Source organism: Octopus bimaculoides, chromosome 5 (genome assembly GCF_046866305.1).
Source record: "Octopus bimaculoides isolate indiv1 chromosome 5, ASM4686630v1, whole genome shotgun sequence".
NCBI classification, from domain to species: domain Eukaryota; kingdom Metazoa; phylum Mollusca; class Cephalopoda; order Octopoda; family Octopodidae; genus Octopus; species Octopus bimaculoides.
This window is the reverse complement of record NC_142932.1, coordinates 62,488,548-62,511,047: the sequence shown is the minus strand read 5'-3', so window position 1 is coordinate 62,511,047 and position 22,500 is coordinate 62,488,548. Positions and strand designations below refer to the sequence as shown.

Below are 22,500 nucleotides of genomic sequence, written 5' to 3'. Positions count from 1 at the left end.
CACGTCATCCCACATTTATCTCCAACGCCGGTCCGATCATGCACATCATATTATTCGGTCAAATCCGAAATCCTAATTTTTTGGGATAGAACGGACTTGTACTGACATAGGGGATTACTGGAAACATGCAAATGCTTTTGTATATCATTATGTCAAACGCGGTTACAATGAATCACGATTAAAGGAAATAACAAATGAAATAGCTAAGATTAGCAAAGAACAATTAAACAAAAGGTTTAATGGGCATAGATTCGACGTCGGGCACAATAATAGTAGTTCGACAGAACTTGCTGAACATTTCAAGCGGCTGCAATTTTGAAGAAGACTTGAAAGTGCATATTCTCAGAAAATATTCTGAATCTAAGAATGTATGAGGAGAAATATGTTTGCGGGTTATTAACATCACGCCCTGGAGGAATGAATAAGATAACAGGAGAATATCATCAAATTTACACAAAACTGTTTGATTGAATATTCTTCTTTCTCTCTTTTTCTTTTCTTTGTTTCTGTCGTTTTCTTTTTTCTATTTTTTCGGTCTTTTTCTTTCCGCCTGTAACTTAAAAACTGATGATGTCATTCCATGAACGTATTGACACTGGTTGCTCTCGTTCATACTTTACGTTTAAATTTCTGTAATTTTGAAATTTTATCACTTCTTATTTTGAACTTGACAAAAATAGACGTGCTGTTGAAATATCGTTTAATTAATAAAATATCTTACAATCGAATCACGCTCTTCGTCTTGACTGTTTACCTTTGTCAATCCTTTTTAAAATTTAATAATAATAATAATAATAATAATAATAATAATAATAATAATAATAATAATAATATCGAAAAATACCTTAGGAATGAGAATCCAGGTCCGAAATTTTCCCAAGACACCTGATAAAGGCTGGAGGGTATATCAGCCGAAACGTTATGTTAACAACAAACAAGATATCCGTCAAATATAAATAATGTAAATAATGTACACAATTCCCCATCTCTTAAATATAGAACTGTATATATATATATATATATATATATATATATATATATATCAATATATTATAAATTAACTACCAACAAAAATAATTGGTAAGCTAACTCAAAAAGTCATCACCAAAATAGCAGAAAAAAACGACAGTGAAGGTATGCAGACTCTTCAAGAATCGATCCTTTTGGTTATATTAATAATAATAAAGGAGATAAATACACAAATACAGTTAATGTGCCGAAACTTCAAAATCAGTGTCAACCAATTCTTTCTTAATATAAAATAAACACAGTACTCTACTAAAAATGTTCCGTCAATTTAATGTATACTTGTATTTATATGTAACTATACGAAATATAAAACACACAAATATACATAAATTTACAGATATTAGAAATAACTGCAACTTCAAGGAAATAAATAAAGAATTGCCGAAATATTTCAAAAAATATTTTACTTACTGCGGTAATATATCCAAAATCGTTTCTCTCTTAGATTATCAGGGTTGATTTCAAAATCAATTTCAAAGGATTCTCCCAGGATGGTGTGAAAAAGATCAAGCTCTTTAGTAATAGCTATATCATTTTTATTTATAATCTGCACACGAATATTTTTTCCATCCAGCAAAAAAAGTTCTATTGGTACTGCTTCACTGAAAGCAATTTTGAAGTTGCATACACTAGATGTTGGTGGCATCATTTTAGGATAGTCAATGGAAATGATATGGCCTTCGTAAGTACTGATAACATGGGAGTGCGGACAATCAACATCATGTGTGATTTTTTCTATAAATGAAAAAAATTTTCAATTAAAATGCAATCAGTTTTGAAATATTCTTTTTCATTCCCTTTCGTTTATCAACTTTTTCAGGAATATTCTATAAGACAATAGAACTGGAGCTCATTACTTTTCTGCTTTAATATTTGTCAATATTGTATTTGAATGCAAATCGTTGTTCATGTATAAAAAATTACTCTTGAATAAAAAATTATACTCATGTATAAAAAATTACTCTTTTGGAATTTTTTTCTCTCAATCATTTATACATTAACGTCATGGTATGTTGTCAAATTAATGTGGGAAGAATGCTGCTGCTATTTAGCCCTAGGAAACACCGTTTCCTGTTGACCTTGACACATTTCCTGTGTCCTGTCATTGTATGCCTTTATATACCTGCATATATTCTATATATATCTATTCACTTAATTATGTAAAATTCCCTACTCTTTCATAACCATCTCTGTCTTTATAATGCGCAGAAATATCTTGTAATTTTCTTCATTGTCTTAGCATCAATATAGAGACTAGTAGATACGATAAAAAATATAGTCTCATTTTACTATAAAAATATGTTTACTCTACAATATGTATACTCAGCTAGTTTATTTATAGATGAAACTTATCAAAGTACATCGTCATTTAACTGGACATATCTCGTCTATGTTGCTGGAAACAGTGTTCAGCTGAAAATGTATATGTATTTTTATTTGCATATTACGCTGAGCATTGTATTTTCGGTAACACAGACAAGCTAAATGATGATGTAGCTTGATGAATATACTGATCAATTTACATAAGCTATCTACATTTGAATTTGATTTCGATTTGATACTGAGCCTTGCTTGTGCATTGAAATCTATTCGAACAAATGAGATATTAACAGCTCCCCACATCAAGCGATGAGAACATAACAGAGACCATTGACAGTTTTATCGCATAATATGCTTTGGTAGTTACACAAAAGAAGCAAGGAACATTTTCATTGTGAATATTTTCCAATTACAAGACAGCATTTTCCCAAATTAAAGCTTAATTTTTTAAATTCAAATATAGTAGATCTCTGCCAAAACTCGGGCACAAGTAAGAAATAAATCAAATATATATATTTACTTTAGGCATTTATTATGTATCTTGGCTGTTGATTTAATTTGGAATTTTACATTTATTTTTATAACAAATTCTTCCTTTTTTCTTTCTTTCCTGTACATACATATATATACACACGCGCATACACACGTGTGTGTGTGTAGATACATACATATACACACACATATATGTATATATATATATATATATATATATATATATATATATATATATATATATATATACATACATACGTATGGTAAGGAAGAAAATGGATAGTTTTAACAGAGAACTATCAACATTATTTACATTATTTACATTTGACGGATATTTGTCCTCATCTTGTTTGTTGTTAACACAACGTTTCGGCTGATATACCCTCCAGCCTTCATCAGATGTCTTGGGAAAATTTCGAACCTGGGTTCTCATTCCTAATGTATTTTTCAATGTTGTTGTTGTTGTTGTTATTATTATCATCATCATCATCATTATTATTATTCAGGTCACTGCTTGAAATCGAACTCGGAATCTTGGGGTTAGTAGCCCGCGCTCTTAACCCCAAGATTCCGAGTTCGATTCCAGGCAGTGACCTGAATAATAATAATAATAATAATAATAATAATAATAATAATAATAACAACAACAACAACATCGAAAAATACTTTAGGAATGAGAACCCATGTTTGAAATTTTCCCAAGACACCTGATGAAGGCTGGAGGCTATATCAGCCGAAACGTTGTGAGGATAAATATCCGTCTAATGTAAATAATGTAAATAATTCCTCATCTCTTAAATATAGAACAGAGAACTATCAATTTGTTAACATTTTGTCATTTTACACTTGTCTACAATTATTTCTATATCTACTCTCATTCAAATTACAAAAATATGAATTAAATTGCATTTTGAAAATAGAATTGCAATTTTTCAAAATGCAATTTTAATTTACAAGTTTGTAATTTGAATGAGAGCAAATATGGAAACAATTGTAGGCAAGTGTAAAATGTTAATAAATTGATAGTTCCCTGTTCGTACTCTCCATTTTCTTCTTTATCATATACTTTAATAAATTATACCCATATATATCGAAGCGAAACAAACATCTATAAAAAAATACCTGAACTTCATAATGTGTTTGATATTGGTGCCTATTAAATGATAAACACCAATACTACTACGTAAAACTGGACTCCTGAAAATTTCATCGATATCTATATACTAATAAAAGTGAAGTTCAATCTTGCTTGCTTGCACTGTTACACAGCCAAACTGGCGCATAATGGAAAATACTATGAATTAAGTTGTCCCTGAAATGTTAATACGAACAGAATGAAACAAGTTTCGCGTAAATCGGAGCAGTAGTTATTGAGATGTTCAGGGTTTGGGGGGTATAAATGCCCAAAACGATGTATAATGCCGAATAGAACTTCATCCTGAAAGGAAGAAACTCTAACCCTTCGATTAGACACAGTGATTTGACAATAAAGAAATACGATTTTTTCTTTTTTTTTTGCAGTAAATGTTTCTATTTTCGCTTCTGTTAAACACAATATTTTAATCATTTAGAAAGATTTTTAAGTGAGTGTGATTTTAAAAATGTAAGTTGTTTGTACAGTAAGTATTTATATTTCAGCTATCTTTAAACAGACAATATTTTAATGTTTTTTAAAAATTACTTAAAATTATATATTTAAAATCTACTTTAAAGTGATAATGACTTTAAAAATACAGTAAATATTTCGTAAAAGACCCGTTCGTAACCTAGGTGTGAAATAATTTTTTTCCATAATTTTTTTTCGAGTGCATTCAGCGTATCTCACCTCCAAAGATTTGACTACTATTTCTAGCACGCTCTGCTACCACGTAACAGCTATTTGTGATAAAGAACCTGAAATATCTGTTACGTGGTAGCAGGGCGTGCAAGAAATAGCAGCCAAATCGGATCTTTTCCCTTTGAACAGCAGATCGAGAAATTAATTTTTTGTAACTATACACTTTCAAACTTTGAACACTGATAGAATGTGTCACATAAACATCTTTTACTCTTAGTGTTGTCGAGAAAAGTTTATATTTTCAAAATTATTTCGTGTTAAAGTAGTCGTATTTCGGTAATTTTAACCAATCAAGGACGTGTATTCAGCAGAATAAAATTACTGCCGTTGTTTGTCAACAACAACTATCGCCGGTGTATTTTTCGTTTGTCACTGTTATTTATGACATGGTTCGTGCGTTTTGTTTTAGCTTTAGAGGAGTTAGGGTTAGGGTTTTAAGGTTAGAGTTAGGGTTTTAGGGTTAGGGTTGTGGTTTTAGGGTTAGAGTTACGGAAAAAAGTGAAAAATGAAGAAATTTGGGGGGGGGATGGGGGCAAAAAAGTCTTTCCGAAAATAGTAGCTAAAAAACAGGAAGAAAAAAAACTAAAAGCAGTAGAAATGCACGAACGATTGTGGTGGTGCCATGAAGTAAACATGCTTCAGATACACTCGTTTATTCATACAAACGTAACTGGGATGAAATATGTCATAAATAACAGTGACAAACAAAATATACACCGCCGGAAGTTGTTGTTGGCAAAGAACAGCAGTAATTTTATTCAGCTGAATACACGCCATTGATTGGTTGAAATTACCGAAACACGACTTTAACACGAAATAACTTTGAAAATACAAACTTTTCTCAACAACACTAAGAGTAAAAGATGTTTTATATGACACATTCTACCAGTGTCCGAAGTTTGAAAGTGTTTAGTTACAAAAAATTAATTTCTCGATGTGCCGTTCAAAGGGTAAAGATCCGCCAAATCTTTCCTTTTCTGGGGAAAGGAGCTGTTTACGCGTGATTTCGATGTCACATTCGTTGAAAGCATGCGAAATAACCTGGAAAATAGAAAAAAAAAAAAAACACAATACAAAACTCCGTTGCTGGAAAACTCAGACTTTCTCGCTGACCCAATGGGTCACGGGTAGTCTAGTATAGGATTAAACCGGAGAAGCTTGGATGTAAACATCGCTTTTAAGAGGAATCAATATCGTCACAATAACACACACACACACACACACACACACACACACACACACACACACACACACACACACACACACGTCGGCAATGACACCCCGGTGTCACGCCACTTCCGTTCTGCCGGCCACTCCTTGCGGCAACACCTGTCTGTGTTTGGATTGTCCATGCACAGGGGCCATCCGGACTCCCGTTTGCGCCGTGAACAGGGATTAATCTTCTATCTTCGCTCCTTTGCGCCACATGGGCTCAACTCCCCTCCACTCTTCATCTAACCCCCTCCTCCTGTCTCTCTCCCCCACCCTCCCTCCTACCACCCATCTCTCCCCTCCCCCACCTCCTGCTCCGACTCCTACTTCTTTGTACGTCTCTTCACCTCTCTTCATACTTCTCTCCACTCCCACTTCTCTTCACCCCTACTCTTTCTCTCCTCTCTCTTACTCTCTCTCACTCTCTTCTCTCGTACTCCCCCCTCTCTCACTCTTACTCTCTACACTCTTACTCTCCTACTCTCTACACCCTTACTCTCTCACTCTCTTCCCCTCTCTCTCACTCTCTTTCTCTTCCTTTCTTTTCCCCCCCATACCCCTCTTCCCTCTCTCTCACTCTCTTTCTCTTCCTCTCTTTCTCCCCCCATACCCACCTTCCCCTCTTTCTCCCCCCATACCCACCTTCCCCCTCTCTCAATCCCCCTTCCCTCTCTTATACCCACCCTCTCTCCTCTCTTCCACTCCCCTCCCATACCCATCTTCCCCCTCTCTTACATCCACCTTCCCCTTCTCCCTCCTCGTCAACACCCCCTCATAAGCTCATCCCACCACACCCCAACACACTCCTACTCTACCTTCCCACTCCACCCCATCCAATTCCTTACACCCACCACCCACCCCTACCCACATGCCCCACCCTACCCACATACCCCTACCTCTACCCCACACTCCACCCATGCCTTCCCCACCTCCCAACACCCTCACATCACACCACACCAATACCCTCGCATCACACCACGCACACACTACAACTGACCAACTACTTTCTCCCTTTCTCCCTTCCCCCATTTTCACACTACATACGTCAAGATCACCAGCAGTCTACCTCCCACACACAGCCCCTCGTTCCCGATCACCGTTTGTTATCTCCCCCTTTCTTAGCTCTCCTGAAATAAGAATTTCTAACTTCCGGTCAGTCATTGTTATGATCGGCCATTATTATGATTGACCGTTGACTGAACACTATTCAATTTTTTTTCTCCGTGTTTTTCTCCTTGTCTCCGTATTCTTTCTGTTGAAGAGCGTAGCTCGAAACGTCAAAGACTTTCCGTATTCCCGAGCGTCATACTAATATATACTTTTGTTATTTACACCACCTGTCCTCGTCTGTTGTTATTTTTTGTATATTCTCCCATATATATATATATATATATATATATATATATATATCTACACATAATGTGATGAAAGGTGAATGGGCAAATGGAAAAGAAATGGTGAAGAGAGAGAGAGAGGAGGAGGAGGAGGAGGAGGAGGGAGAGGAATATATGTTCCTTTCTTTTCAGTGCAATAAGTAGCTGTAGAAATACTGACAATGACTGACTTACCTTTCATACAAATATATTGAATCACATTTTTAGCATCAGGTCGGCAGATCTTTTGTGTATATCCGCTGAATTCAGGTGCACAGTTCTGTCCCTTGTTGCAATAATATCGTATCATGCCCATTATTTTCCAGTTTTGTTCTCCATTGTTTGTATAATTGCGAATGGCTATTTTGCTTCCAATCGAACAGTAAGGTTTCTCATAACAAATATCTGCCTCACAAAATCCTGCAATAAATCAAATAATTAGTACGTATGCAATACCATTCAGCTTTACTCTTCTCGTTATTGTTATCGTTGTTGTTAAGCACCTTGTCAACATTGATCGAGTAGACGTTCCCGCTGTAACTATTCAGACATTTATGAATATCACAGCTAAGAGCTGTTGCCGATTGAATGAACTATATTTGAATATTACTTACGCCGATGCACACCAAATATGAAAGGCAAAGCCGACTCAGCGGAGATTTGAACTCCGAGATGTAACTGGTTACGCCCTTGAATAATTAGAGATGATTTGTATCTTTAAAATAGAGAATCCGGAAAGTAACTCAAAGCAACTGACTGTTGGGGGTCATGTTGCAGCGATGGCGATAATGGCAATGGAAGAGAGAAAGCGAGGGAGAGAGGTGGTCACATTGTTTGCTGTTGTAGGGGTTGTATTGATTACTGGTCAGACTGGTAAATGAATAAACTGTAAAACTTACATAAAAACTGCCCTTATTCGTATCAGTTTTTGTTACAGTTAATGCTCAGACCATGCGATCCATATATAGTTTCTGTAACGACTTTAATCGTTCTATAACTGGATGACATTCAGTAACTCATCTGAGTGATAAAATTGCTACTAGTCTCTCGACAAAGTGAACTGAGACAAGAAAGAGTTGTATCCTGTACTGCGGCACAATACAGGATAAAGTTTGTATACATGATTCTTTACTAGCTTTTGTATACATGATCCTTTATTTAGTAGTCTTATGCTTTATAACCCGTATGCTTAACTCGGTTACAAATACTAATACTGATGAGTTTGTTCTTTTTTGTGGTTACTTTTAATTTCAAGCTATTTAACTGCTTTATCCATCGAGCTCCGAACTTTTGGTAGTGGAATACTTTAATTGTGCGCATCGTTGACTTTATATTAGTTGCCTGTAAGATTCCACAGCGGAGTAGAAACAAGTGTTCCCAAAACAACAGTTTTGTCTTCCACCACACCGAAGGCAGTGTTGGAGTTACGTAATTAGAAACAGGTTTATTATTACCTATTTTACGTTGGCGAACTATGGGATTTACTCACAGTGATCTTCCTTGGCGAACATTCTAGAAGCTTCCAAGAAATCGGGGATCTTTCTGATTTGGCGGACACCATTTTTTATTTAGTGTTTATTTAGTGTGTTTTCTACCGAAACACTTTAAAACTTCATATACTTGTATGTTTTGTCTTATAGAACAGAGAAAAAGTTTTATATTCGAAGTTATTTCATGTTAAAAATTGTCGTATTTCGGTAATTTCAACCAATCACTGACGTCTATTCAGCTGAATACAGTTACTGCTGTTCTTTGTCAACAATAATTTGTGGCAGTGTATATATCGTTAGTCCCTGGTAATCCTTTTGAATTAAGCACCAGTTATGCACTGGGATTAATATAATTGACTTACCCCTTCCCTCAAAAACCAGGCCTTGTGCCTATGATAGAAAGGTTTATTAGCTACTGCCAATATGCTTGAATTACACTATTCTACTTGCTTCAGTTGATTGGATAATAGCTAATAAGGGAATCAAGTCAACAAAATAGTTGAAAGAAAGGGCTTCCAAACAGTTGCTTCATTTCCTAGAAATAGCAGCCAAATCTTCCTCAAATCAAACTCTACCATCATTTAGAAAATGTGCTACCGAGTACACAGTACATAGAAAATTACCGAAAAATTGTTGAACAGATTTTCACGAAATGTGGCAAAAATACTCATTGGGTGAGCGGTTTGAAACGAGATTATCTAAAACCCTAACCCTAACCCTAAAACCCTAACCCTGACCCTAAAACCCTAACCCTAACCCTAACTCTAAAACCCGAACCCTAACCCTAAAACCAGTACAAACGCACGAACGATGTCATAAATAACAGTACCGCCGATAGTTGTTGTTGACAAACAACAGCAGTAATTTTATTCAAAGGAAAAGATCCCCTTACACCGCCAGAACGTGTTGTTGTCAAACTACGGCAGTTATTGTTTTCACCTCAATAGACGTTAGTGATTGGTTGAAATTACCGAAATACGACAACTTTTAACATGAAATAACTTGGAATATAAAAACTTTTTTTAACAAGGCTAAGAGAAAAAGATGTTTTATATGACACATTCTACCAGTATCCCAAGTTTGAAAGTGTTTGTTAGAAAACAAATGGTGTCCGCTAAATCAGAAAGATCCAAAATCGGATTTGTGCCTCTTTTACTAATCTCATTGAGCCGTGGAATGTTCTAGAAGGTTTTTTAAGTCACCAGGGAGAACTAGAATTCTTTGAGGCCATATACTGAATAGCCGCGGGATTTCAGTCTCTTTTCGACTGTCGGTCTTCGACCTAAACACATATCTGTGTTTGAGAGCGCACAGTTTTTACGATACGTGGCCTAAGCAAACGAATGCCTCCGACGAGCAGCCTAGTATTTCAAAGTTTTCAAGTCACACACCATGTGCATGACTTACTCTTTCACTTCAAGTAAATCTAAGTAGCGTTCGAAATCCTCTCGTACATTTTAATTCAACTTCCTCACACAGAACGCTTCATGTACCGCTTCACCCGAAGCATGTCATTGGTGAATTCCTACCTGTTCTGAATTATGTTAAATGATTTGTGAAGTTCAAGGAAATCTCTTTTGTTTATTCCAACAAAGAATGCTTTTGGCCTTTCGTAACACGAGGATTTTTGCTTCTTAATTAATCCCTAGTTCCAATAGTAACAAGGCCATGTCATAGCCTTAGCTCTTATTACAGTGGTTGAATGTTCAAGGTTACAGTAACCAACTATCATTTGTAACAGCAGCATATAAATAGAACTTCTATTCGCACAAAACGCTTTTTTCTCACAGATGAAGATACGAAGAAGTGTCAAAAACACTGGTCTTCGCTAAATTGATAAACATATATCAATATTTTCATTTTCTAGTATATTTTGCTAGTATAGTCTTAAACGCATATTAGATAACACGATAATAGCCATACCTTCTTATATCTGGCAATCTGATACTGTATAATAAAGATATTGAGAGAAGTATTGTACATATTCTTTTACTAATTTAAAACTTTGGATTGCAGCTAGTCTGGGACAACACGTTCAAAGTATTCTCTAACCTTACAGAAGCTAGTACAACCACAACACTGGTTTAATTTTCCATCAATAGAACTAGGAAGATATAAAAAAATGTATGATAAACAGGATTTTTCATTGATATAAACTTAAACAAAAAGACGGACGAAGTCATATACACATCTATAAATATATACACATACACTCGCACACATATATTTATGTGTAACTTATCTATAAAAGGCAGATTTTTCTCTGTGTGTGTGTGTATGTTGAAAATTCATACATTTACACAATTCCAAATTTCTTGAATGAAAGAATCGGAATTAATATTCTAAATACCATAACTTAGGTCACAGCGTCATTTTCCCCCTCAAAATAACACACAATTACGAATAAAATCCATTAAACTACACAAAATAACATTTTCCCCCCTAATAGAATCTAATTTCCTCTTTCTACTACCTTTACAAATCCTTTCAACTCTTACTTTCTCTTCTGAACCTTTACGAACGATCCAACAACAAATACAAACAATACAAACTACGGAGCTTATGGACAACACATTGCAAATCAGTGAACTTCATTACAAAGAAGAGAGCTTGCTGGGGAAAGAAAGCAACCGGTTTAAAAAGACAGCAACAGACTGCAGCAATTCACCACATTCCAGAAGCTACTTTGAACATAATGCAAAATGGTGCATCAACATCTACTGCCCAATCTGATAGAATTCTGGCTGAACTGTGTAGCAATAGATCGCCAGCAATTGCTCCATTAGAAATTGCCGTCCTACCTTCTGCGAAAAGGGATTACCTTGCAATGTATAATCAAGGCAGCGCAAAAAGTTGTTTCGCACATGCATTTCTATAGTCAATTAGACGGATGAAATTTAAGTACGCTTAATAATTTTACGCAAAACAGCCTTCACACTTTCCCTATTAATTTCATCGTCTTTTGAATTATGAACATATTTACATCATAGGGTTTTTTTCGTCGTAAGGCTTTCTTTTTTAGTTGATTTTCACCTAGCAAGACTTATCATAGATGGCGTAATAAGTCACACCCAGACAACGTCGGGTTATACTGCTAGTATACTATATAATGTATATATACTATATATATAATACATAGTGGATATATAGATATAGATATAATGCATAAAAATATATCAATAAATAACCCCCCCCCCCCCACACACACATGTATATACACATGCATGTAGTTTTCTTTTTTAAATTAAAACTGAAGCCGAGAACTTGTCTCGCGGATCGAGTTTCACTCCATTGCAGAAGATAGCAATGGCGTGAAACTCAGTATACATAATACACACACACACACACACACACACACACACACACGTACATAATACATATTTACACATGTGTAAGTATATATAAGGCAGAATATATAATATAATGATATGATATAATAAGAATTTAGAGTTTATAAACGAATCCATGAAATCAATAAAATTAAAAATGGATTAAAACCTTCAAGTGATCAAGTGGCCAGAACAAAAATCAGCACGATTGAGTTCGGGTATAATACAAATATAACAGGTATATTAGAGCAATCAATTATAGCTAAATGTAATCGAAAGTATGGGGAGAGGCCAGGAGGTGAGGTAATACATCGCATTATAAACATTAATAAATACATTAATAACACTAATAATTAAGCTTGAAGGAGATAGGTAGGAGGTGCAAGAGAATAGGATAGTTGGTAGTGGTTAAAATACACAGGGGCTAGAGGATTACGTAACCTGTTTAAAATAGTTAAATACTAGATAACTTTTATGCATACATGATAATCGAAGTTCCAGTCTATTAAGTAAGTTCTCATTGTCCCTATTCTTTGATATCTCATATAGTTCCGTGCAGCATAGAATACATCCATATCTATTGTTAGAATACGCTCAGACTCTACGAATGATGTTCCATATAATAACAAATTTAACATTATTATCCCTAAGTTCCAAAATTTTCGTAGATAATGAGATAATATTGGTCTTATGTCTGAGTTTAAATGAGTAAAGATGGTTGCGCAATCTTGCTTTGAAGTTGCAAGAGCAACCTATATAGGTAAATGCATTAGTATCAGTTATTATAATACTCTTATAAACTATATTTTTAGCTAAACAATCTTCACTAAGCGGACATTTGCTTTTATCGCGATAATTGCAGCCATTGGTAATCACCTTGCTATTATTATATACCTCATAGCTAATATTACTAACTACCAATCTTGATATTATCGTGAGTATTGGTATTAATGTTTACGTAGTTTCCATAGTTGCCTATAAAGACTTTGTTTACCTTATTCGTGCTCATTCCTAATACCAAGGCCATCAATCACCACGCTATGACTTACCCCACTAGAAATGTTATAACTAGAATAACTAACATCTTTATAGTTAGGGAGCATTAAAACGGTAGCTTGCTTATCAGTATCATTAAGCACGTTCGAAGTGCTTACCCTACTTGGTATTGCAACAGGTGGTAGTACAAATTCGGGTGTAGGAAGGCGAGACCCTGATTCATGACTCTTGCCAGTATGTGTACCCGATCGTGATAAACCAATGCTGTCGTAATTTACCGTTCTAAGTTATCTACCACTACTACTACTAATACCATTTCCAATACTGATACCATACGTTCTTCAATTAAAAGGTAAGTTAATACTGCTAGCACTAAGGGGACACTTCAAGTTTGTGTTACTAATATTTCTATTTCTATTTTGTACTGCTATTTTATTGTTATGAGCTAATGCAATATTTCTTTTATTTAGACCCGCCATTATCGTGCCTACATTTGGGAGGGTAGAGTGCGAAACTTTAATTTTCCTACTAGAGTATATACTGCTGTATCTATGCAAGGGGAGATGGGGAAATTCTTTTCTCAAATATAGAATAGTTTATTATAGATATTTATGGTTATTGCGTCATTGAAAGGCAGCTTGAACCAGATTACATCATCATTGTGTAGTTCATTATTATAACTAAGTTCCCAAATTTTCGTAATGAGATAATATTGGTCTTATGTCTGAGTTTAAATGAGGAAAGATGGCTGCGCAATCTTGCCTTGAAGTTGCAAGGGCAACCTATACAGGTAAATGTGTTAGTATCAGTTATCATAGCACTCTTATAAACTATATTTTATAAGAGTACTATCTAGAATTTCTAAACTTACGGTTGATTCTTAACTTATGTAATACATCCTTATTTTTATTACTATTATTATTGTCACCGATAATATTATTATTAACACTCATATTCATCTCGTCGATAGTATTATTACTGCCATCTATTTTACCTCTATTATTTAAATATTTATAGTTGTAATTTCTACATCACCGCTAAAACCATTTCCACCAGACCCAAAGATTAAGTTATCAGACAATCTAACCTTATGTTCTTTAGTATCGTGCCTACGCAATTTAAGCAAGTTGTATCCAGTGATTTAAAGATTAAAAATAAAATAGTCTTTTCTTTTGAAGTTAGAGCAGGATATCTTATTCTCATCCCCTATTCTGTATTCTTACTCCCACTACAAATTATTCCCTACCTCTCTCCCCGCTCCTGTCACCCGAATGATTTTCCTGTGTAAACTACTGGCTAGGGTAAGCGAGTCATTTTTTTTTTTGTGAAGCTATCCAAGAATCATGAAGTTGCACATAATGTTGATTCTTGGAATGTTTTTTTTTAAATGTTTATTTCGCGTATATTCACCCGATGAAAACGTTTTTTTTCGCATGATGTAATAACTCCATTCATCAAAAAAAAAAAAAACTAGTTTGAAACAGCTGTAGTAAACGAACCAATTTCCATCTGTTGTTATTCATTTATTTTTCATCTTACTCTGAACCTGCAATTAGCGTGGATATGGAGTATGTGCAGTACAATAGGTACAGTATGTGTTCATTGGTATAACCTTGAGACTCGTAGTATATTCAGTCAGGCGCTTGTGATCGTATACGAAACTGGAATTTTAATCCGTTTGTACTTCGGTATGTACGTATATGTTCCTCTAATTTTGTTTTGTACACGATTGCTATTTCTTTGACCCGAACTTGGTGCTTTACTATTTAGGTAACTGATTCACTTAAATCCTGAACTCTTATATATACATATATATATGCATAATGTTTAAATGTATCTTTTCTTTAATATTTATTTCTTTTCTTTTCATCCACTTTTTTCCTTATTGTAAGATACTTTACTGAAAGCAGTTATTCTCTTTTTCTATCTTTTCTTTCTTTATATTTTGTCCCTCTTTCTTTTCCTCCATTCGATCACTTCTTTTTCTTCCAACCATTACCACTATTCTTATTCTAATTCTAATTCTTTTCTAATGTGTAGCAATGGAATTGCAACTTCACAACATACGCACGAAGATGTATGATGTGTATTGTGTATATATGTGTATATATATATATGTGTGTATGTGTGTGTGTGTGTGTGTGCGCGCGTAGTTAACTATATAATATACATTAGTATATATATTCATATTTATATTTTGCCTTTGAATGTTTGTAGATATGTATGTATGTGTACGTTAGCGTTTGTATGTTTAGTGTACGCATGTACGTTTGTTTGTTAGTGTGTATAAGTACAGTGTGTTTATTTTTAGGCTATTTGATTTATGTAAGTGAATATGTTTATAATACACACATTTATATAGTTTAAATTAAAGTTATTTTATCATTAATTGATTTATTCTGGGTATATACGTTTTTTCCTTCTAACTACAGTCATTTTTGAAACTTTGATTTTTGATTTAAGGTTTTCTTTGAACTCACATAATCATCATTGAAAAAACTATTAGTCGAAAGGACCAATGAAAAGAAACCAATTTCAAATGTGTGTGTGTGTCAGAACTGTCCGAGGAACGGGAACGGGAAACTCTGAGTAGCAGTTTTTTTGTGATATTTTTGTGATGTTTTTGTAGCTTTAATAATAATAAAGCATACTACTCGACCTCCAGTATTCGAGTACCATTTCCCCCATCCCCACCTTGTTTCACATTTATCTGCTTACTTTGGTGTAACCCGCTCCTTTTTAAGAAAGTTTGAGCGACTCTACACAAGTAGGAAGAAAAAAATGGAGCTCTACCCGTTGGATTTTTCTTTAAAAAATATACCTATCCCGACGCAGAAGCAATGCCTCAAAAGCCTTATTGAAAAAACGGAAGATTTTATCTGAAGAATGAGATGGCAAGCTTACTTCTTTGAAACGAAACAACAGAATAACGGAAACAAGTTTGGCCTTAAATCTTCTAAAAAACCACCACCCATCTTGGAATTAGAAGCTTTCGAAAAAGACGTTTTCGAGCTTATTAGAAAGATAAAATTCTGTAAATTCAGCAATTCGCTCCAGAGAAATATGAAGGAAAAGATTTGAAATATAAAGAACTCGGATATGATTTTCGTAAACTCTGATAACACAAGAGACTTATACGCGGTAGAAAAAAAATCGTTACAAACAACTTTTTTCGAATTGCATTACTGACACCAAGGGCCCGGGAACAGGGGGTGCACCCGCACCCCCTAGAATTTTCAGGGGGTGCAAGATCAAAATTTGCACCCCCTACATAATCTTACCAGTTGCAGAAAAAAAGTGTCTAAAATCTATCGGTATAAAATGCTGAAGTTTGATCCCATTTCAAAACAAAGAAGAAAATTAATGTATAAATAAATAAAAGTGATGAAGCTAGCATAAAATTCCCTAGGGAGTTCTGAAGGCAAGTAGCGTCAAAATACGAAAAAGTAAGTGACAATAACAACAGTAGCAGCAACAATAACAACAACAAAACCAGCATGTATGGTTAATTTTGAACATATAGCATTACTTGAATTATTGAAGACAGCTCCCACCCAGTTTCTGCCTGTCACACTCCCAAGTTCTTTGTAATTGATGTTGCTAAAGACTTAAAACATGGTTGAATAGATTCGACCGTTGGACCCCAGTCTAAAAATAAAGCCCCTTCAGAATTCTTTCAATACAAAACGACCAATATTTGCTTGACCACTGCCTGGGTAAGTGCCTTTTTTTCTCAACTCCAACTTTAGTCTTGATTCACCTTTTCATTCAATCTTTACTTTCCTTTTTGTCTTTATTCCTCTCTAGCTGCTCTTTTTTATCCTTCTCTTGAGTTCCTTAGGAAATAGTTTCCTTTTAGCGTTACTACTAACAAATCATATCTTAAAGACGTAGTTTAGGCAGAATGCCTTATATATAGACAACTTTCATATTTTTATCTTGCCTTAATTCTGTCATATTATTAACCAAAAGTCTTCCTGCCTATATATAAAATAGTATCTGCGTCATATCTGTTTCCGATAGTGTCCTGCTTTTTCGTTTTATATAGAAAACGTTGATTTAATTAGTTTGATAAGTGCCTCTGCACGAAACTCTCGAACCTTCAGTCACTATGTAACTTTCTCTGATGAATAAATCTATACTTATTGAGACTGATTCAACATAAGTTCTATTTTTCTTGTTTGAACCACTACGCCTCTGATGAGAACCCAATAATGTTCGGAAATCGATTAAAGTTGTTCATCTTTTTTTTTCAATCTTCGGAGAAATGGCTAAATTTGCTCTCTTTATAATATACGATATATATATAAATATAAATAGACCTCGATAATCGGCTCAGGAATCTCCCCAATGACTTTACAAAGGTCACTTGGGGCCCCAGTTCGCCGTGAAACCATTTGGTAGCTGGTATCGTTACGAGGTCTATTTATATTTACCCACTTCTCTACTTGTAGAGTAAGCTCTCCTCCGGTTATATAGTTTTACCGTATATTATCACAATGTGTATATATATATTATACCCTTCTGTCCCTTCTTCCTTGTTCCACTTCCTCCCTCCACCATCCTCTCTATCTATTTATCTATCTGTCTTCCTCTATCTTTCTATCTATCCCTCTGTCCTGGCCTCTACTTCACTGCTATACCCTTCTGTCCCTTCCTCCTTGTTCCACTTCCTCCCTCCACCATCCTCTCTGCTCTCGTGTGACCTGTGGTCAACTTTCTTTTCACTCCAGCCGCTGTGAAAGCAAGACGAACTACTAGCGTTCTACCTCAGATTCGCGTTTGGCCGTACGGCTTTTGAATGTTGTTTTCACTGTCCAATTTTTCCTGTCTTGGTTTGTGTTTGCCACCTTGGAATCCTCTGTGTAGTGGGTTGATCCGCTACTCAGGAAGAGACTATTCTAGAGTACGTTCTGTCTTATCTTCGAAACGTCTAGTTAGTATAGAGACAGCTGATGAAGGGATATTCCAAGTGGCTTTCCGTTTTCCTATGTGTTCGTCCCGTTGTCTGTAGTTCATTGTTCTAACGTCCCGTACCCTGATATGCATATATATACACATGTAGATGTAAGTATGTACATATATGTGTGTATACATGTATATATATATTCTTTGTATTATTATTATTATATATATATATATATATATATATATATATATATATATATATATATATATATATATATATAGAGAGAGAGAGAGAGAGAGAGAGAGAGGTAGGTAGGTACATATGCAAGCACACATACACGCATGCATATACATACGAATGTATGTATTTGTGTGTCTGTATGTCACCTCACCATCGCCTGATAACTAATGTTGATGCGATTATGCCCCTGTAACTTGGCGGTTCGAAAAAAGAGTCGATAGAATTAATACGAGGCTTCTAAAGAATAATTCCTGGCGTTGATTTGTTCAAATAAAAGACGGTGCTCTAGTATAGCCTATCGTCTTTTGAAGCATATTAGATGGGAGGGCATATTGCTGGTTTTGCTAATAAAAACACAAGCACTATTTATTTGATGTTCACTATTTGTTTTTCAGGTTTTTGTTCGACCAGAGTTCTTTCGTTACAATTCAGTGGCCTTATACGTGGTTCTTTACTTATTTTTTCTTTCTTGTGTCTGCCATTTTTAATCATCTGCCATGTTGTATTCAACAGAAATTCAAAATCTTATGGGAAACTTCGTAAATCTTGTAAGGGAACTTGCTGAAGAATGCAGTGCAGAAGTAAGCCAGTAGTTTAAGCGTCGGAACAATTTCCTCTCTGATACAATTCAAAATGAAATTTTAGAGGCATATGCTCATAACATTTTACATGAAATCAAAATAAAAGTAGAAAATTTCAGATCTATTGGCATTATAAGTGATGGTACCACTAATTGCTCTGGCATGGAACAAGTATCAATCACTGTCCGGTACGTTTCTGAAGACCTGAATGTCAATGAAGATTTTCTAGGTTTTTATAATCCCCGTGACTGCTCTTCGAAGACACTGACTAAGATTATTCTAGATCTTTTTTGTCACCTAAACATTTCACTTGGCTCAAAGTTATGCTGTTTTTCATTTGATGGTGCAAGTACCATGAGTGGAAACATTTCAGGTGTACAAATGCGATTGAAAAATTTGTTCCCAGGTATATATTTTGTACACTGTGGAAACCACTCTCTAGACCTTGTCCTCCAAGAAGTTAGTTCTGAGGTTACCTTTGTAGCTGATGCACTGAACTTTGTTCATCAATGCGCCATTCTTGTAAAAGAGTCACCAAAAAGAAAAGCACAATGGACAAATCTTTGTGTAACAAGCAGTGTGTCCAACTCGGTGGTGCATTAGAGCAACAGCACTGAAACAAGCAGAAAACAATTATAAGAATATTCAAAATTGTTTTGCTTGACTTTCTTAATGACTTCTCGTTAAGAACAACAACAAAGGCTACTGTTAAAGGGCTGCTAAAACAATCTGGCAAAGCTTCCATTTTGTTCGGCATTAAAATCGCTGGGGATATATTTGGGGTATGTGAGCCAGTGGCACGTAGTTTACAGCGTCCAGGCACGACAGCCAGTGATTGCTTGAAATTGATTGAAAAGTTGAAAAACTCTCTTTCAAAAATGAGAAGTGAGAAGGTTTTTGAAAAATATTTTGATGAAGTATCCTCTTCTGACTTGGTGAAAATGCCCAACATTTCGCGATCTAAAAATACATCACTGCGCTTTAGGCACACAACAACTACTGATGAAGTTGCTCTTTCTGTCACCGATGACTGGCATCGGCAATTTTTCTCTATAGTAGCTGTCATCGAAAATGAATTGACTCGCCGGTTTCAGCTACAGGGAATATGTGTATGCTCTGAACAAGAGGAGTTGCTATTGTCAGCAGTCAAATGTGGAGTATTTAACTTTGAAAATGCACATCTACCTGCTTCTTTTGATTTGCTCTTACTGTCATCTCAAATCAAACTTCTTGCTGACCTATGGACGGAAAGGGAAAATTTGCCTAAATCATTTAATGATATAGTTGAAAAATGGAGAGCGTCTGATGCTATTTTTCGTTCTAGTATGCCACAAGTGTTGGCGTTAATGCAGCTTGCCTTGTCTTCACCTGTATCTGTTGCATCAAGCAAAAGAACATTCAGTGCACTTCGCCGTTTGAAGACCTGGCTCCGTACCACAATGACACAGCACCGTCTTACACATTGTGCCATAATGCATGTACATAAAAAAATATACGATGAAAACACTTTGCACATCCTCATGAAACGTTTCATTAACAAAACGTGTGAGCGTAGGAAAACTTTTAGAATATGTTGATACAGTTTTTTTCACATACGTGTGAATTATGGAGTGACGCAAAAACTTGGCTTACTTCCATTTTAACACTACTTATAGCTTCATTATTTCTTTCTTGGTAAACTGACATTTGAATGTTCAGAGAAAACTTCAAAAGTAACTATTAGTGACTTCTCTTCAAGATGAAAAAAATTTGACATGCTGATTTAGTCCCCAAGAACATGTTGATATATCGGAGGATGATGCTCCAGTTTTATCAACAGTGCAAAACTGATTAACTGATTTGAGCAGAGATAATTTTGAGAAGACTAATGATCTGAACAGTCTGCAACTGCCTCCACTGGACAAAAAAAAAATAATAAATTGCCAATGTTATTAGCATATCACGTGTGAGAGTTGAGAATATTCTACACAGTAAATTTGGCATTATGAAAGTCTCTGCTTGGTGGGTGTTGCTTCTTCTGACACCTGATTAAAAGGGCACCAGGCTGATCACATTTCGATAATATCTGACATTGCTTGAGGCAAATCCAGTTTCCTTAAATGTGTTGGGTTTATCATTTTGAGTTAGAGAATAAGAGATAATCTAACAGTGGAGACACTCCTCAACACTTACTCTAAAGAAGGTCATCAAGATCGTTTAATGTGCAGGGAAGGTGATGGCCTCAGTATTTTGGATTGCAAAAAGCATCGTGTTTATTGACTACTTTCAAAGGCTCTCACCATCAATGGAGAGTGCTGTACTGTGCCACCTTTCTAAGGCAGTTTGCGAAAGGCTATCAAGGCCAAATGCAAGGAAAACTGTCGAGTATGTTTTTCTTTCATCGAAACAAATACTCCAGTGCACAAGTAATTGGTTTCGATGGCTGCTGTGTGTGATTGGCTTTGGACTGCTAAGCCACCCTCCCTACTTTAATGATTTGACCTCATCTTATTATCTATATCCCCTACATATATAAAAAAAAAATCCTCGGTTTGGAACCAATATCATAGTGATGATGTCTTATCAGCTGTTGAAAATTTGTTTAACTAACAAGATAGCTTCTTTTCCAAGGCAATCGAAGCAATGAATCGCTGAAAGAAGTATGCAGATGATCCTTTCTGTTTGATTTTCACTTTTCAATTGCGTCAATTTTATTCCAATTTCAAAAATGTGTATTGTTCACATGAACTAAACCAACAGTATATTTATCCAACATTTCACAAAACTTTATTAAAACTTCCATCGTTGAATGTTTAAACATTGTAATGTTGTCACCTTGTACAAAATGCCAACTTCCACATCCTGTTCTCTGATGGAGGGAAAATGATCAAACTTTAAACTTCTGTTACAGTTTTCTAAAGTTTTTCTGGAATAAGTGAATAGCATCAGATTCAAGGGGAAAAATTACACCAATATATCAAATTTGAAAATTTTCGCTTAATTTTAAAATTTCAGAAGGTGAAATCAAGCAGAAAAGATCCTAATATTTAAAAATGAACTTCATTTGGTCACATTCTATGACAATATAATGGTCAGCCTGTTAACTTTCCAGTCGATCCTCATAATAATAAAAGTTATTATTATTGAACATTTGTTTGTTTTGATACCCAAATTAGAAAACTTCACATTGTTTGTAAAAATTTTGGGTACTACAGGAGAAGTGTGGACCTGAGTTCTGAGAGTGCGCATATCACAAATTTGCGCGTGCACGCGCATTAGTTGTAAGTAGTCGATTTTAGCTCACAAGGCAAATGACGAGACGAGCGGATTCGCGCTACTAGTTGATTTTAACACAGAGGTAAACAACGAGACGCACGGATGCGTGCTACTTGCTGTAAAAGGAGCGAGGTTATCCATGTAATACAAAAAGAAAATTGCAGATAAGTTGAATATAATAGTGAAAAATAATCATTGAATACTGAAAAAACATTCACCTCCCCTAACTTTAAACCCTAACCCTAAACCTAACCCCTAACTCTAAACCCTAACCCTAATCCCTAACCCTTAATAAAATATGGGAAAAGCTGGAGATGAATGTTTTGAAAACATTCTGAACTATCTTTCAGAATGGTTTACTTTGCAATGAAATGTCATTTTGTTATTTTTCATGTTTTTATTCAATTTATCTGCAATTTTCTTCTTGTATTAGATGG

The 22,500-nt window shown here is 35.2% G+C and overlaps 1 protein-coding gene across 2 annotated transcripts in view; it reads right to left on the bottom strand.

Moving 5' to 3' along the window:
* LOC106872169 (uncharacterized) overlaps positions 1 to 22,500 on the bottom strand; it is a 127,856-nt gene that overhangs the window by 43,408 nt on the left and 61,948 nt on the right. For both annotated transcript variants that reach the window (XM_014919053.3, XM_014919052.3), the window contains exons 4-5: positions 7,459 to 7,683; positions 1,441 to 1,764 (exon numbers count right to left, since the gene is read on the bottom strand). In XM_014919053.3, coding sequence (XP_014774539.1) covers positions 1,441 to 1,764; positions 7,459 to 7,683 — 549 coding nt within the window. The remainder of the gene's footprint in view (positions 1 to 1,440; positions 1,765 to 7,458; positions 7,684 to 22,500) is intronic.